Source organism: Aythya marila (assembly GCF_965140915.1).
Source record: "Aythya marila genome assembly, chromosome: 29".
NCBI classification, from domain to species: domain Eukaryota; kingdom Metazoa; phylum Chordata; class Aves; order Anseriformes; family Anatidae; genus Aythya; species Aythya marila.
Window position 1 is genome coordinate 3,082,060 of NC_139070.1, and position 13,893 is coordinate 3,095,952.

The following is a 13,893-nucleotide window of genomic DNA, read 5'->3' on the forward strand; positions in this document are numbered from 1 at the left end:
ATTTGCTCTGTGCTGCCTTGACACAGTTCTGAGAGGGGCGTTCTGGGGGGGGGCAGTTGGGGGGAAGCCGTTCCCTCCCGGAGTGGTTGGAGCTGGCTGGGACAAAGCAGGACAGAAGGGGCTGCTGCCACCATGGGGACCAGGAAATACTGGTGGCCTTAGAACAGGAAAAAGTAGTGCCTGGTTCCTTTGTTGGCTGGAGATGGGAAAGATCTCCTCTGGTTTTGCAGGACTCTTGCAGCAGGCTGAAGAAATGGGGGGGACCAAAGGAGTGGAAGTAAAGCAGAGTTAGAAATAAGCAGCTGGTGCAGGCTGCAGTGCCCTGGCTTCACAGTGAATGTCCATGCCAGGACTGGGTGGTGTTTTGCAGCCCAATCCCCACATCACCCTCCCCCCCCAGTGAAACCCAAGAGCTCCTTTTAATGAAACAAATTGCAAAAATGGCTGCAGCAAAGCTCATGGTGAGCCCTAACAGGAAGGCAAGGCGATATTTGCTTTAGAAATTTACACCAAAAGAAAAAAATAAAAGTTAAAAATGAGCTTTTTTCTTGTTTTTATGGTATGCTCCTCTGATGTACAAAGTCAAACATCAGCATATGGTGAATGCAGGCATGCTGCTTTCCTCCCAGACCAGCAGGGAAGTGGCTGCTCTGCTAACTGGGATGAAAGTCCCTTGTGGGCACAACCAGGCATAGTGTCTGTACCTCACCAGGTCTCTTGCATGAGATACTGCACAACATCCCTGCATTTTTCCCTTTCCTGCTTTAGCCAGGATGGTGTGTCTTGCTTATGACCTCAGTGGCATGGGCAGCTCCTGTACACACTGATGAAGCTGTACTGCAGGACACTGGTGCCAGTGTAGGTACAGTCTCTGCCTGCATGGGTGCCAGCCAGCCCACCTTCCTCCTGCACCAAGTGGGTGCATCTTCCCTTCTGGCAGCCTGCCTTCACTGAATGTAAATTTTTGCAGCTTTGACTTTCACTTGCATTTAACTTATCTTGCCTTAATTCCTGGTGACAGGCATCAGTGGCATCAGTAATGTCCCTGGAGAGTGAATATAATTCCTTTCGGGGCAGGTGGGTGCACAGCTCTCTGACCTCCTTATACCATGCTGCTGGAATAAAACAGCTTTTAAGTGCACGACAGCTTTCTTTAGGTGTGTTTGAGGGCCCAAATCAATCACAAAAGCATTGTGATGGGCCCTTAATTAAGACCTATAAACCACGATGGACATAGTGAAAATGCTTCTGTGTAGCTCATTGTTCTGGAGCCATAGCATAAAGGATTGCTGTAGCTGGGCTGCTCCTTGTCTGGAATTACCTTTCAGTGCATCTCTGGATGTTTTTTTTTTTACTGTTCAAAATGTAGAAGAAACCAACAACAACAAAAAAGTGCTGAAATGCAACAGTCCTGCTCATACAGCTGCATCTCTAGGAAAAACTTGTGATGTCAGCAAAGCTACGTTCAGCAACTGAAAACAAACAAAATGCGGGTAGTTCTCTAAACAGCACTCCCTTGCTCTCATGTCAGTGTTGGGCTAAAGAAACACTGGTTTCCTCCTGTAGGTCTAATTTCTGGCCTTGGTAGGCCTTTTTCAAAATATGTATTTTTAGAATGCAAAAAACAATTTGTGTACCTTTGCCTTGTATTTTCCTGGTGGCTTTGACACACTCCAGTGTGTAGAAAAAAAAATAAATCATTTCCCTCTGCTTCCTCCATCAAGAAGAGTTAGGGGCAGCAACATCTAGCAGTGAGAAGGTATCAGTGAGAAGGTTCAGCCTCTCTTTTTGCCAGAAGATGAAAGTTTGGCAAAATCTGTGACGGCTGGGGACAGAACATGACCTGGGTTGTAGCAGAGAGTGGGTTCAGTATTAACAACAACAATAAAAACTCAGTGGCAGTGATGGAGGGATGGCACGGGAAAGAAGCAGTTTCTTCCTGTTGTCTAATTTTATTTTTTCCTTCTTCCAAAAGTTCAGGGGTGTGTTTTGGCAGTGAGGGCTACATTGGATTGGTGAGGAACTGTGTGATCTATTGTGGGGTCGCTAGCTATGGAACCTGTTCCCAGATTTAAATGGGCCTCCAGCTCTGGGACGAGCTCTTGAGATGCCACCGCTCACCCTGCAGATCAAGCATGTGTGGATCTAGCTCTAGCCTTACCTTTCTTAAGGAACCCAGTTGTATTTCTACAGATGAGCAGTGGAAATTGTGAGCGATCGCAGCTGGATTGCTCAAGTGTCTCACGTATGACCATTTCATTCACTCTCCCCAGGAACATCCACCAGTAAGGGGAAATCTTTTGGGAATTACTTAAAGTATTTAGGTGGAGGGTTCTCTATCATTGCTCTCTTGCAACCTCCAGCAGATACAGCTGCCTTTCAGAAAATGACTCAGCTGAATCTTAAAGCTCCTGTGACATCGTGCTGCTTCCTCCTCCTCTCACAGAAGATGGTTTCTTGCAGCCATTTTATGTTGCATTGTGCAGAGGAATGTGTCCTCCTGCCTCGCTCTCCTCTAGGGGGGAGTCTGGTGAAGTTCCAAGGACACTCGCTGCTGAGTTTCCAGACTGATTGTGCTGCCTGCAACTTAATGTGCATTAAATGCAGTTCTCTCTGCAGTGCAGCAGGGACCGGCCACAGATGCAGCAGGTTCAGCTCCAGAATGTGGCCATGTTTAAACCACATCTTCCGGTCTGAGAAGAAAAAAAGTGATTAAGTGATTTTTTTTTTTTTTTTTTTTTTTTTTTTTGTGCTTGCTTTAATTGCACTGATGTATGGCCTCCTCTGTCAGGAGTGGAGGAGCTGGATCAGGCGCCACGGGCATGGTCTCAGCTAAGTGAAAACGAAATCAGAGCATTTCCTCATTTCTCAGCTCATGTGATTTGATCTGCGAGTCGCAGCTGCGGTCACTGTATGTGTGAGCCCCCGTGTGTCCCAGCCCTGGGGTGGCAGTGGGGACACTGGACAGGCCCCTGGCATCCCTCCGCTGGTGTCTGTGCTCCCTGAGCTGGCAGAAGGCTGCCCAGGTATGTGGGTTGCATTTGTGTCTACAATTGTGGGAGAACTGAGCATTGAGGAAGTAGAACTGAATAAATGTTTGTACATGGGGCTTTGTCTCTATCTAATCTCTTCCAAGCACCCCTCTGCAGCAGCCCCTCTTTGAGAGCTGGCAGATATCAGATGCATGAAAATAGGTGTGCTGTTTTGTTTTGTTTTGCTTTTAGGTGCTGTAAAACATAGGTTTGTGAAAGCAGACGCCTGGCCAGGGGGATGAATAAGGGTTTCTCAGGGTGGAAGCACCAGCTGATGCATGTCTGGATATGTCCCTGCCCACCAGTGTGTGAATGGGCACGGGTTGTGTCCAGCTGAGCTTTCCCCAAGGGCACTTTGAGTCCTGGTGGGATTCCTCTTCCCGGATCGCAGGGTGGCAGGCGCAGGGCTGTGGGCAGGATGGGGCAGTTGGCGTCACCTAGTGTGGAAACCCTGCCAGGGGCACACTGGGGAGCCCGGTGATGACACCTTGACCTGCTCTGCTTCCCTTACCAAACCGGCTTTGTCACACAGCGGTCAAGCACGGCCCCACTCCAGCTCTGAGCCCGTGGCTCCCAGTGCCTGTGCGGCATTGCAACAACTCCCTGGGCCCGGCTGCGCAAGATGGAGCTGCTCGCATACGTTGCCTTCCTGGCTGTGCTGGCAGCTGTGCTGGGGCAGCCTGACCCCACGCTGGATTGGCACTGGCAGCTCTGGAAGAAAGCCCATGGTAAAGAGTATCGTCACCAGGTAGGGGCAGTGTGAGGGGCATGGTTTGGTGGGGGGGGGGTAGGGAGGGGCAGCAACCTTCCAGGGCAGGGGTGAAATAGCTTTGGGGGGCCTCTGCTGCCCACCACAGCGCTGCCGGGTTGGGTTTGGTTTCAGAAAGAGGAAGGGGAGCGACGCGTGACGTGGGAGAGGAACTTGCGCCTCGTGACGCTGCACAACCTGGAGCACTCCCTGGGGCTGCACTCCTATCAGCTAGGCATGAACCACCTGGCTGACATGGTATGTGACACCCCAAGGTGGTCAGCTGCTTCACAAGTTACCTGGGCAGGGGACACGGACAGATGGATAAACAGGATGTATAAGTGGGTTGGGGTAGAGAAGCTCCTGACAGCCCTTCTTGGTCCGTCCTCTCCTTTTGGCCTCCAGTAGGCACGGCCCTGACGCTGCCATGTTCAGCCTGCCCGCGTGAGGCAATCAGGTGTGAGGAAATCTCCCCATTACCTTAGTGTTTGCGGTGTGTGAACTTGGTCTTGGTCATTATGTGTATGTGCAAATTGTACTCCTTCCATACCCCAAGACTGTAGTGTTGGTTAATGAGACATACTGGCTTCTAGGGATTTCTGGGGCTGGAGTCAAGTTTCATATTTTCTTTTTCTTGCCTTTGTCAATGAGCAGCTAGAACTCAAATGTAAAATACGTAAAAAGGTAGGGATCTCCCCAAACCCTCTAACTCCTTCAGCTTGAGGGAAACCCATTGCCACCTCCCATGCCCCCCATGTAAGCCTTATTAGATGAAGGGGCATCATGAACTGGTGCTTCTACCCTCAGACCAGTGAGGAAGTGTCTGCTCTGCTGACTGGGCTGAAAGTTCCCCACGGACACAACCGGTCCTCCATGTACCAACCGCAGCTAGGCGGCAGCATCCCGGACACCATGGACTGGCGAGAGAAGGGCTGTGTCACAGAGGTGAAGAACCAGGTGCGAAGCTCTCCCCATCCTGGTCCATGCTGGGGCAGCATGGGACAGTGCCTGAGCCTTGCTGGGGCTTTTATAGGGTGCCTGCGGGTCATGCTGGGCCTTCAGTGCCGTGGGAGCCCTTGAAGCCCAAGTGAAACTGAAAACGGGGAAGCTGGTGTCCTTGAGCGCGCAGAACCTGGTTGACTGCTCCATGATGTATGGGAACAAGGGCTGCAGTGGAGGGTTTATGACCAGAGCTTTCCAGTACATCATAGACAACAATGGGATTGACTCGGATGAATCCTACCCATACATGGCTCAGGTAGGCATCATTCTGAAACAGTATGTGAAATCCTTAGAGAAACACCCGGGTGTTAAAAGGAGTGAGGAAGCAAGGTGGTAATTTGTTTTGCTCTCTTGCGTGGCTGCCCCCTCCCTCCTCCAATTTTGGTTTCCCTCTGTCTTGGTTTTCACCAGTCTCCTGTATAGTCGTAGTCTTTGCAGATGATTCTTTAAATCCTGGGAACCCTGGGGAAGAGAACTTCAGCTTTCTTTTTTTTTTTTTTTTTTTTTTTTTTCCCTTCATGGGTGAATGAATTCTTGGAGCCAGACTTTCTACAGGTTCATTTCTGTCCTACATAAATTATGAGGCATCACAACACATGGAAGAGAAAAATGGGACAGCACTCCTGGGCCCTGTTCTGAGCTCTCTGTATTATTCCATCTTCAGTAGTTTAAAAATGGGATATTTGTATTTCTACCATTTCAGCAGGCAGAGGTTTCCAGTGAACTACATTTAGACAGTTTCTTGAAAAGATGCTGTGTAAGTTCTGCAGCATGCTGTTCCTGATGTTGTTTCACATTGTTGAGCCACGAGCAAATAAATATCCTCCTGCTAAGTGTCTTGTTGACCAGAGACAAAAAAATAGATGCCCTGGTGTCTTGAAAACATGGCATGTGATAGAAAGTCAAAGGAACAGCTTTTTAGTTCAAGGAGGAAAGTGAAATACAAGTCTTAAAACACGCATAACGCAGCTACAGGGATGAAAGATGCTGTTACCTGTGTCTAGAGAGAGAATGAGGAGCCACAGGCTTAATTTACAATAGAGGAGATTTAAGTTAAATGTGAGGTTAATCTTCTGATGGGAAGGGTGAGGAAGCAGTGACAGTTGCTCTAGCAAAATGGTAGAAGTATTATCATTGGAGGTTTATAGGAAAAAAAGGGCAGAGAATACTAATAAAATGGTTTAGCTGTTCTTGCTGTGGGGAAGTGAGATGGACAACACAACCTCTTCAGGTCCCTTCTGCCATCCACTCTGTAATTCTGTGTACAGAAAAATGGTGGTCAAAGAAAAGCGAATAGGGTAGCGTGAAGTAAAAGGGGGCTGGCAGAAAAACAAGTACCTGAAAGACTTAAGATGCTCCTGGTAGATTCCATGTGTTCCTCTTCTTAACTCCTGCTTGTATCTACCAGAACGGGACATGTCAATATAACGTTTCCACACGAGCTGCCACTTGCTCCAAGTATGTTGAGCTCCCATATGCTGATGAAGCAGCCCTGAAAGATGCTGTAGCCAATATTGGACCAGTCTCTGTTGCCATTGATGCAACCCAGCCCACATTCTTCTTGTACAAGTCAGGTACGTCCTTTTCACCCCGGAGGCCACACAGATCTGTGGCCATGTTTTGTCTTCTGTCTCTCTCTACCTGTAAAGCTTATGAAACTTAAATATAGGTTGAATATGGCAGGTCAGGCCTCAGTCGCTAGATAAGGCACCAATATGACAAAACCTAAGATAGTAGCATTAGCTGCTATCAGCCTCTAGCATAGACACTGTTGAATTTAGGCCTGCTTTGCTGATGGGGTCTGGTGGGCTGCTGGCATGCTTTCTTCAAACTCTGTTGCTTTGCAGGTGTGTATGATGACCCACGGTGCACACAGGAGGTGAATCATGGAGTACTCGTGATTGGTTATGGCACCCTAAATGATAAGGATTACTGGCTTGTGAAAAACAGGTAAATGCACTGCAGTTAAGTCAACAAAATCTACATGCTCACTATCTACCGTGGTAGGCTTCTCATAGGTCATCTCCCTTTGTTCACATTGGCAGCCTCAGACTACAGATTTTATAGCAACTGATATTTATATAGATTAGAGGAAGGTCAGCTAGCTGGATGCCTACGTGATGGGAGTTGTTACAGAGTTGAACACTGGTATTGGGCCTTAAACTGTTCTCTAGGGATTCATGCTTAACCACATCAAAGAAATCTTTACATCCTCCTAGCAATGTGAAGGAACTTAAAGTGTGTATAAGTATTTTAAATGCATTTAAAGTTCCCTTTATGTTGATATGTTCTGTTGAAACTTAATCCGGAATTTGAAGTTCCGTGAAGCAGTTGATCAAAACACTTCATCACAGACACAAGGACGTCTGAATGGTTTTATTCCATCGCTTGCCTGTAAAAAGCTCTGTGACAGAGACCTCAAAAATGTTAGAATGTTGATAAAGCTGCTGCTTCACAGAAAAAGGATTTTTTTTTCTAATGTCTAATAGATTGTTTCTTCTCCCAAAAGTTGGGGTGTGCGTTTTGGTGACGATGGCTATATCCGCATGTCAAGAAACCATGCAAACCACTGTGGGATTGCCAGTTATGCCTCTTACCCACAAATATAGAAGGACCTTGTGCTTTGGAGAGGACTCCTGTGGCTTCAGTTAAACTGCTGGTGCTATGCTTGCATGAATCTACTGACTTCAAGAATCATTCAAGAATCATTTTCTGATCTTCTATGGGCAAACTCCTTCTGTTAGTTCAGCTTGTGCTACAGACTGAGAGGGGGTCCTTTGTGTGGATCTGGTGGGAGGATTTTGGAGTATGATTTACAGATACCAAGTGACTTCTTTTTTGGGGGGAAAAAAAAGGTTGTTTTTTTTTTTTTTTTTTTTTTCCACAGTTAAACTGTGATACCTACAGTTATAATGTAGATCTTGTTTTCTTCTCTCCAGTTCAGCACTGAGTACTACTATCATGACATGGATATTATTTTAGCTCTTTGTGATGATGTCTATGAGATTGCAGGCTTTGTTTGAAAAATAAAAGATCAGTTTCACCATCCCAAAATCCTACATGTTGTATCTGGAGGCACAAATATGTGCCAGAAGGAATTTCATCTAGGCAGGCTCTAGCTGGCACCTTCTTTTCTGGTGCTGCTAAAACTCCGTTTTCCTACAGCTGAGCCAGGTGATGCTTGAATTTGCCCACTTGCTGTCTTTGGCAGCAATGCCATAATTTGCTTGTCCTTGGTTTAGCAGATTAACAACTCTTTCTGTTTAAAAGAAAAAAACAAAATAGCAGGACAGAGTCATTTCCTTGGGAAATGAATGGTATTTCAGGGGTTTCACCAAGAGGAAAACCTCTCCGCATGATGTCTGTGATTTGGGAATGAAGGATGGAGACCACTGCCAAAGGCATGGAGAGAGGAAAGCAGCTGCTATTGGTGGTTTTGTATTGATGTGAATTTTTGTGATAATGACACTGGAATGTAAATGCACAATGGCACTTTAGTTGTCACTGCACCCACATGACACAACCTGTGCTCAAACACAGCATTCATTTCCAACACAGACGACAAACAAAAAAGCGTTCTGAAGGAAAAAGTTTGTCCTGTTAAAAGTTTGAATTGAGACTGAAACTTCACTCAACCCTTTTCTTTAGATTTATATATCCAGTAGAGGCCTACATGTTGTCTTTATGCAAAAGGTTGTTAGGTAGTGGAATGGGCTGCCTAGGGAAGTGACTGAGTCACCATCCTGGAGGTATTTAAAAGCCATTTAGATGTAGAGCTTAGTGATGTGGTTTAGTGAAGGACATGTTAGCGTTAGGTCAGAGGTTGGACTAGGTTATCTTGGAGGTCTCCTCCAACCTAAATGATTCTGTGAAATGAAACAACTCTCAGCACCCCCAGGTCACCTGGGGCAAGTCATCATTGTGCCACCATCTCCTCCAGAGGAAAAGCACAGCTCCATGCCCAACACAAAGACACAGTGAAATTTGTTTTGTATGTGAAGAGAAATATTACTCCTGAGCTTCAGGCCGCCAGGAAAGCTGGTGCAAACTACCAGCCCTGCACGGACAGAGGAATGAACCTGGCAAAGTGACTTCTGCCTCCCACCTGTTTCCATTGCTTTTACTCTTTATTTTACAGAGGGAATAGTGTACTGATTTATTCTCCCATCTGCCCACCTGTTGGATGCATCTTAAGGCAGCCAAGCACCTCTAGAACTTCCCAGTAAAAGAAAAGCAGGCCTCTTCCATGATGTTTGATTTATTACAAAAACCTCGCTACCTCAACCCTCACCAGAGCAACAAGAGCAAGAAGGAAAAAAACAAAACAAAACAAAAACCAGAAACACATCAACTCCTCACTGAAATACCAGTGGGCTTCCCATGCCCCACCCCAAGAAGCAGCTCTAACAAGCCTCTGTCAAAAGGTCTCTTATTATCACTAGATAGAGCTCCTTTCCACAGCTGTTCTGGCAAGTTGAGCAGCACCTGGAAGAGATGGACACTAAGATCTACAAGGTTTAAGAGGGCTGCAGCAGGCAAAAATCCACATGGTTGAAGGGAGTCAGGAAGGCAGCACAGAGGTCAGAAATGCTGCAGAGCTGCACACCCACAAACAAGTTTCTCTAGGTGTTAACACTGATATCACAGCCACACCAGCACTAAATCTGCAACAAAGCAAGGTGTCTCTACCCCAAATACACAGAAAAGGGGGTTTGGCTGGGGAGTTTTGGGATTTGGTGGTGGGGTTTGTGCCTTTTTTTTTTTTATTAGAGGTAGAAAACAACACATCACTGCCACTGAAGTGATTGGTGACTCCCTCTTGCAGACAAGGCTGAAGCCCAGGCATTGCTCTGCAGGAGTGACTGTTGCTGATCCAAGCACACCCACTGTTCTGTGTGGGTTAATGTTTGCTGTCTCCTAAGCTCTGAGGTGACGGTTAGATTTAGCTTTGCTCAGTTCTTTTTGGTCTTGGGGGTGTCGTACTTTCTCTTGCTCGAGTACCACAGCAGCAGCGGGATCCCAATGGAGGGCAGAGTCATCACACCAAAAGCTGCCCAGTCCAGCTGAAGGGAGAAACAGTTATAAGTCTAAACAAGCCACACATAGCTGAGTCTTATAACCATGAGATCCTCTCAGATCTTCCACCCTCAAGGCTCCAAGGCCAAATCCTATAGAGCCAGCTCCTTTAGGTAGCTGGGATGAAGCCTGTTCTCCAGATCTGTGATACACTTCTGGACAACTAATACAGATTAATTGCAATCCATGCTGGAGTTTTCCAGGTGATTGTAGTGCAAACCAAACACACCACAAACTGGCACTGCAGTGGGCTGCATGGTAACTGCAATTCAATTACCAATTGAAAAATACTTACAAAGTGAGGGGAGAACCTCCTGTCGAACTCACGCTGAGCTAAGATTCCTCCTTGCCCAGGAGCGCTTGTGAAACCAACCTGAAAAAGGCAGAGGGGGAACAGTATTTGCCACCTTTCCATCTTGCAGCAGAGCATGTGCAGTGTAAGAGAGCAGGCAAATGTGTCATCCCTAACCACCACCTCAAAGAACACAATCAGGCATATCTGTTGTTCAGTTTGTGTGAGGATCCTATGAAGGGTCAAGCCACTCACCACAACCTGTCCACCCTCCTGTGCCAGATACGTGATGGTAGCAGAGGTGAAATTGAAATATCCAGCTTTGAGAGGCCGCAGAACCACAGTGTGGGACACATTGCTTGCTCTGAGAGATGGAAGTTACGGAAAAGTTTCATTTCATCAAAGGAAAGAACGTAAGGAAATAGGTAAAAGAAGAGTCCTCTGTAGTTACAGACAGCAGACTCATCTGACACTGATCCAGCCAACTCCTTTTCCCCAGCCAGATGAATTGCATGGTGATTTTACTGTCTGCAAGTAACTTCTTTTAAAAGGTAACAAAACCACAAAACCCAGCACCCTCAAGAACAGAGGTTTGCGTTCAGCACCTCGCCCAGGGTCTGGTATGGTGTAATTTCAGTTACACTGAAGACAGACAAGTGAACTACAGGATTCTTAGGGGTAAAACTGAGTGTTGGAGAAAAGATTTCAAAACATGAAAAGATACGGAGCAATCCTGTCCCACTTGACATTGAGCATCCCAGAGACAATGCCAAAATCCTCCGGAGGGAAAGAATCATCCGACAGCTCCACATCTAAAGCAGCACTAAAATGCAACAACAGAAAACAAAAAGGGGGATGAGAAGCAAGTCAGACTTGGTATTCTATTCACTGGAGACTGCACCAAAAAGGAATGACAGTCCAATATTGACAATTCTACTGTTGGCAGAACTGATTTTTTGAAACAAAAAGGCAAAAATAGAAGATGGGGAGGATGGTCAAGGTGTATTACAGAGAGACTACAGAAAGAGGAAGGCAAAACTGAGAAGCTGAAAAAAGACAGGGATGCAGAAATGAAAAAGCTCACAAAGACAAGGAAAGGATTCTGTATTTATGGGTAACAGAGTATCACAAGCTGACATGAGAGTAACTGTGCCATGTTGGACAGAGAGCTAAAGCAGCCATAAGGTGAGAGCAGCGACAAGAGAACAGGAAGGAAAAAGCAAATTCCAGGGTCCAACCTTCTAAAGTGTGATGAGGGCTCGCAGTTGGGGGAGCAAAGATAACAGCACATTATGGAGCCTAGAAACAGTCATGAATCCTGAAGGGAAGATTTGTTCCTGATCAGTATTAGAAACCCAGAAAAGGCCTACCTAGAACCAACATTGTAGATGTTGTACTGCAGAGTCAAGTCTCTCCCCTCCACCGCATATCTGTTTAATAGAGATTTGGAGGCCAGGAGCCTGGCACCTTCTTCACAGTGGGCCACGTAGAACAGGGCAAACACAGCAAGAATTGTGAGCTTCATCTAGAAATAAAAGAAAATGGAATGTCATTGATAATTTCACTGCAAAAAGAACACAAATGGCACAACCTAGCAAGGCAACACATTCACAAGTAGTAAGACATGAGCAGCTGTATACTTCACAGCAATATCGTGAAAGGATGTCACAGAGCAGGAAGAAATGACCCTAGCTCCACAGAGCGTTGCAATTGCCCCTGAAATATCTGTACACTTTCCTACAAGAATGTGAGTAACGACACAGCAGTGGCCTAGACGGGCATGCATGGCAGCAAAGGTGGCAGTTTTCTCCCTTCTCAAAGCCCCAGCAGGTATTGTTCCTGCTCATTAACTGGGAAAGATCTCAGATCACCAAACCTCTTTCAGTAACTTTCAGAGCAGAACTTCTGTCAATTAATGGTTTCACCAATTTTGTCAATTAACAGTTAATTGCCATTTCGAAGCACTGCCTTACAAAAAACAGAGGTGGTTCTTCGTCCCCCCCCCCCCATCAATTTCTCTGTTGTTCTCACAATGTACTAGCTTCTCATTTCCAGACTCAGATTTTTTTCTTCTACTTGCAGTGACCGCAGCAGCACCAACACCCTCCAGCAGCCTTTCAGTCCGCACAACTCCCCGCTCCAAGCTGCGCGCCCTTATTTCCCTCAGCCCAGTATCTCCCAGCTCGGATGAGGAGACCGCAGCCGCTCCGCACCCACCCAGTAACGGAACTCGGGAGCTTTAGTCTCCGTACCGAGACTGCTGCGGCGCCAGACCCCTCACTCTGCAAGGCGGTGTCCCCTCCACACCACCCAGCCGCATTTCCACCCACGCCAGCATCTCCCTACAAGCCCGACACGGCCCAGAGACCCGAGGGGAGCTCCCAGCCGCTGCTCCCCCTAGGCCAGAGCGCCGCTGACCGCTGCCTGCGGGACACCCAGACCCCCCCCCTCCTTTTTTCTCCCCAAAATACCCCAGCAGCAGCACCAGAGGGGGGCCCAAAGCTCCCCAAGGCTCTCCCAGCCCCCCGCTCCCCTCCCTCCGACACCGCCGAGTCCCCGCCGCCCCTCACCCTCTCCGCCTTGCTGCAGCCCGCGGAAGGCCGACTCAGCAGCAGGAAGGGAGCGGAAGCGCCCGCGGGCCGTGACGTGTGGCCTCGCAGCGCCCCCGAGGCATGCTGGGAAATTTAGTCCTTCCCCCTCCCCCCTCCATCTCGCTCCCGCCCCCCCAGGCTTGCCCTTTGGAGAAAGAGGGTTTACTTGCACTCCCAAAAGCGTTTAAAAACCAGCAGCTTTTAGTTAAAAAAATAGCACTTATAAAGACTACTGGGATATTCGGGAATAGTATAGCCAGCAGGACTGGGGATGTGATCGTCTCCCTGTGCTCTGCTCTGGTGAGGCCACGCCTTGAGTACCATGTTTTGTGCCCCTCACTCCCAGAAGGACATCGAGGCCCTGGAGCGTGTCCAGAGCAGGGCTACGGAGCTGGTGAAGGGCCTGGAGCACAAGTCCTGTGAGGAGCGGCTGAGGGAACTGGGGGGGTTTAGGCTGGAGAAGCGGAGGCTCGGGGCAGAGCTCATTGCTCTCTGCAACTGCCTGAAGGGAAGGTGTGGGGAGCTGGGGGTCAGCCTCTTCTTGCAGATGACTATCAACAGGACAAGAGGGAATGGCCTCAAGTTGTGCCAGGGGAGGTTCAGGTTGGAAATGAGGAGACATTTCTCCTCAGATAGAGTGGTCAGTGTAATAAATATTGTATAATAAGTTTGTTAATCAAACCGGTGGGAAAGCTTGTGGGGGCTGTGACAACCCTGCATAGCTGGAGAGTTTCCAGCTGCCCATCCTGATCAGAACATGGAGAGTGCTTGCTCAGCCAGATCGCAACCCGCAACGCAGAGGAAGACTACGGCCTTCATCCTCACGACCACCAGGAGGTCTGAGACGACCCCCTAGCAACAGTACACGCAACCACAGGACATACCAGGATATGCCACGTACACCCTGAACAACCAGGCTATAAAAGGGGGACGCTGGCGGGGATGAGGTGCGCGCCGTTGGTGGAGCAGAGACTCCTCGGCCGCCCAGCGCTGTTTTGCCTGCTTGAATGCTTGCTTAATAAATTTGGATCTGATAAAGATTATTCTGAGAGTGGTTTGGTTCCTACCACTTATTACAGTCAGGCATTGGGACGGGTTGCCCAGGGAGGTGGTAGAGTCACTGTCCCTGGGGGTGTTCGAGGAAAGGTTGGA

General features: G+C 47.9%; 2 protein-coding genes across 2 annotated transcripts; one reads left to right on the plus strand and one right to left on the minus strand.

Annotated features, from left to right (window-relative positions):
* Positions 1-2,815: 2,815 nt before the first annotated feature.
* CTSS (cathepsin S) lies at positions 2,816-9,569 on the plus strand. Its single transcript, XM_082781146.1, has 8 exons — positions 2,816-3,026; positions 3,565-3,780; positions 3,916-4,038; positions 4,588-4,737; positions 4,814-5,038; positions 6,191-6,356; positions 6,630-6,732; positions 7,292-9,569. Exons 2-8 carry the CDS (start codon positions 3,655-3,657, stop codon positions 7,389-7,391), a joined length of 993 nt encoding a protein of 330 aa, XP_082637272.1. The 5' UTR covers positions 2,816-3,026; positions 3,565-3,654; the 3' UTR covers positions 7,392-9,569.
* On the minus strand, positions 9,025-12,822 carry SSR2 (signal sequence receptor subunit 2). Its single transcript, XM_082781147.1, has 6 exons — positions 12,721-12,822; positions 11,521-11,675; positions 10,875-10,973; positions 10,406-10,514; positions 10,154-10,231; positions 9,025-9,845 (listed from the first exon to the last, which is right to left on the minus strand). Exons 2-6 carry the CDS (start codon positions 11,673-11,675, stop codon positions 9,735-9,737), a joined length of 552 nt encoding a protein of 183 aa, XP_082637273.1. The 5' UTR covers positions 12,721-12,822; the 3' UTR covers positions 9,025-9,734.
* Between the last annotated feature and the right edge of the window lie 1,071 nt (positions 12,823-13,893).

Excerpts from the sequence above, each read along its gene's own strand:
- CTSS (XM_082781146.1), top strand. The coding sequence starts at position 3,655 with ATGGAGCTGCTCGCATACGTTGCCTTCCTGGCTGTGCTGGCAGCTGTG. Across the intron at positions 5,039-6,190 it reads CCTACCCATACATGGCTCAG|AACGGGACATGTCAATATAA; the intron begins GTAGGCATCATT and ends TGTATCTACCAG. Across the intron at positions 6,733-7,291 it reads TACTGGCTTGTGAAAAACAG|TTGGGGTGTGCGTTTTGGTG; the intron begins GTAAATGCACTG and ends TTCTCCCAAAAG.
- SSR2 (XM_082781147.1), bottom strand. The coding sequence starts at position 11,675 with ATGAAGCTCACAATTCTTGCTGTGTTTGCCCTGTTCTACGTGGCCCAC. Across the intron at positions 10,974-11,520 it reads ATCTACAATGTTGGTTCTAG|TGCTGCTTTAGATGTGGAGC; the intron begins GTAGGCCTTTTC and ends GTTGCATTTTAG. Across the intron at positions 10,515-10,874 it reads AAGTGGGACAGGATTGCTCC|AGCAAGCAATGTGTCCCACA; the intron begins GTATCTTTTCAT and ends TCCATCTCTCAG.